Source organism: Hakea prostrata, unplaced genomic scaffold (assembly GCF_041222555.1).
Source record: "Hakea prostrata isolate BN-2017 unplaced genomic scaffold, UWA_Hpros_2 contig_212, whole genome shotgun sequence".
Lineage (NCBI taxonomy): Eukaryota > Viridiplantae > Streptophyta > Magnoliopsida > Proteales > Proteaceae > Hakea > Hakea prostrata.
In genome coordinates, this window is record NW_028291331.1 from 64,661 (window position 1) to 67,516 (window position 2,856).

Genomic DNA, 2,856 nt, shown 5'->3' on the forward strand with positions numbered 1-2,856 from the left:
TTTTTCTTTTCTTAGCCCTTCTTTTTTTCTCCCTGGGAATGGGTACTTTATCTTCGGGGGTGAGGATTGTTAGGAGAGTCATGACCTCTTTACTAAGATGTGCCAATCATTATTGACCAAGCAATCCCTCGATAGTCGTGAAGAACCACCACCTCTAAGAGGTAAGAGTTTGATTCTCCTACGGACCAAGGATGAGGCCCGCCTTATATTGTGGAATACCTTCATCGGTAAATTTTCTTAAAATTTTGACTGCACCTTAGACTCTAAGAGGTAACATTTTATAAGGATAGCAATTAATGAGCAAATTAAATGAAAAATAGAAGGAAAATATTAGAACTGATTAGACGAACATTCCAGGTAATTTCAATCAATTACCTAACCTTTTTTGAATTTCAAGTTCTTGTTACCAAAATTCGTCTTTCGAATGTTTAATTTCCATGTAAGCAAACCCTTTACATTGGAGATGGCACTTGCAAAACGAAACCAAATTACTTGGATTTCTCTGCTTTTGATACCAACTAGACAGCTTATATTAGATCTTCATAACTAGAAAATTATTGGGAGATTCAAGCTAGTAAGGACGCTCGCCTATATAGTTGCCTACAGGATCATAGCTGCAGATGACAAAGTACATCTCATCAGCTTTGTTCTCACACCTCACTCTTGCACAACCAAGATGAACAGACTTACGCCAAACCACCTGGGTGTAGTGATTAAGGCACCCATACTCGTCAGCTTTGCATTTTTTGGAATCAGGGGCGTATGATGGCTTCTCCGAGACCCACATATTGATGGCGTCCGTGCCGGCGCCACCGATGGCTAAGTTCTCTCCGTAGGGTCCCATTGAATGCACAAGATTGCAATCTCCAGCCATCTTCTTTGCATAGTTGTACGCATAGGTTGCTACCGTCTTGTTCCATGTCATAGGACCAACCCCCACCTCTGCTCTTGCTTTGTTGTGGGCGTCAATGTAGTCTTGTGGGTTGCTCTGTGCAAGGGAATGAGAGACCAAAGCGAGGCACAAGAGTGGGAGAAACTTGATTTGAGTCTTGCACAAACCCATCTTCTTGTGCCTCAGAGGTTTCTTGAGCAGAAGATGAAGGGAATTGAAGATGGGTTGGTTATTTATATACAAAAAAAAGTTCACCTTTTCTGTTGTCTCTAGCTAAAAATTGCCCGAAAAGTCGGGTTGGAAATGAAAATTAGGAGTTACCAGGAAAAACTTACCTGAAAAGTCGGATTCCAATCTTGTATTCTGCCTGACTGAATCAACAACTTTACAAGAGACCCTTTTACCGACCACATCTGAGATATTCTTGATCATTTACCAAAAATCTCTCCTTCAAATTGCTTTAGATCTTCATATTAACTAAAAATACAAAAAAGAATCTAAAATATTATTATTGGCCATTCATGTAACATTGTTTTGCTGTGGCGGAAACTAAACGTCAATTTGGGTGATTTGTTGTTGACATTTACCTCTTCAGAAAATGACAGGGAAAGCTATCCGAATCTGTCCATAATCTCCATGCAATTTTTTATAGTAAACATTTTTCTCCCTCTTGAATCTCGGAATCTCAAACCACCACAAACCCTTGGAGGCATAGCCTTTCTTGTGACACCCAATGCATGTTCTTTATTTTTTGATTCTCCAAAGAAATTTGAGGTACATTCCTAAATCTTCTCACAGTGTGAAGTTGGCAACTGTTAAAACTTACCCTCTCATGCAATCAAGAACAAAGAGAGCGAGAAAGATAACGAGAAGTATTACATGGTTTGGTCTCCATTGTAGAGAATTTACGTCCACGGTATGAAAGCCTTCAATCCTAACTTAAAGTGCATGCTTGTATACTTGAAATTCAAGAAACCACAGACTTAGTGACTTCCTAACCTGAATGTGATAATAGTTTGAGTTTCTAGACTTGCACTTTTGATTTCACCCTAAAAGATAAATCATTGAAGAAGAAAGTTAGTGGCAAAGAATATTTTTGTCACTTTTGCCAGATAAAAAATAGGGTAACTACCATTATCCAATTAAGAGTGTGTAACTATCCTAAGGGGGAGGTAACCATCATTTATCCAATTAAAATTTGTCCGAACCTGATATCTCTATCAGTTAAAACTTGGAATTATTGAAATTTTCAAAGTTTTATTATAACTTGTTCATCCTATCAAAAGTAGAAATCTTTTTTAGCTACAAAGCTACCTCAATCCTTAAAGATTTTCTCTGAAGTCTAGTTCTAACACAAAAAATACAATACAATTTTCTATGTATTTTGTTTAATGTCAAGATACACCATTTTTTTCTTCTATCAAACCTTTTGTAGCTCAACCCACACAAACCTACCATCCCACCACTTCAAACTGAGGTTGTGAATGTGTTTGGATCAATGTAGAAAAATTAGAAGTAGGCTTGCTGTTAATGTGTGATGGAGAAGTGTGAGGAAAACAGACCTTTATCTGTCGGGAAAAAGGACCTAGACTCGTTCCTGTTGGTGACCGATGCACACAGATGATGATGAATAATAACGAAACAAGAATTCACATGAAAAACCCAATGAAGGTTTACAACCCATTGGGTTAAGAAAAGAAAAATATTTAATTTATGTGCTAATTTAAATATTTTAAAAGAAAAATATTTAATTTTGCCGCCTAAGCTGAGATTAGTAGAAATGGAAGTCATAGATTTGAAAGGCTTTTTCTACCAAAAAGAAAAAAAAGAAAAGAAAAGAAAAGAGAGTTTCGATAGGATTTTAGAGAAAAAGATGACAAGAAACGCTATAGCGGTCATTAATTTAGTGCGGCCATAGTACCGTGCAACCTACAATTTGGATCTAAATTTTTGGTTGAAACAAA

The 2,856-nt window shown here is 37.0% G+C and overlaps 1 protein-coding gene across 1 annotated transcript; it reads right to left on the reverse strand.

Annotated features, from left to right (window-relative positions):
- Positions 1 to 571: 571 nt before the first annotated feature.
- Positions 572 to 1,063, reverse strand: LOC148998649 (pathogenesis-related protein 1-like). The gene has a single exon (XM_089141806.1). It carries the CDS (start codon positions 1,061 to 1,063, stop codon positions 572 to 574), a length of 492 nt encoding a protein of 163 aa, XP_088997932.1.
- Positions 1,064 to 2,856: the final 1,793 nt, after the last annotated feature.

Excerpts from the sequence above, each read along its gene's own strand:
- LOC148998649 (XM_089141806.1), bottom strand. The coding sequence starts at position 1,063 with ATGGGTTTGTGCAAGACTCAAATCAAGTTTCTCCCACTCTTGTGCCTC.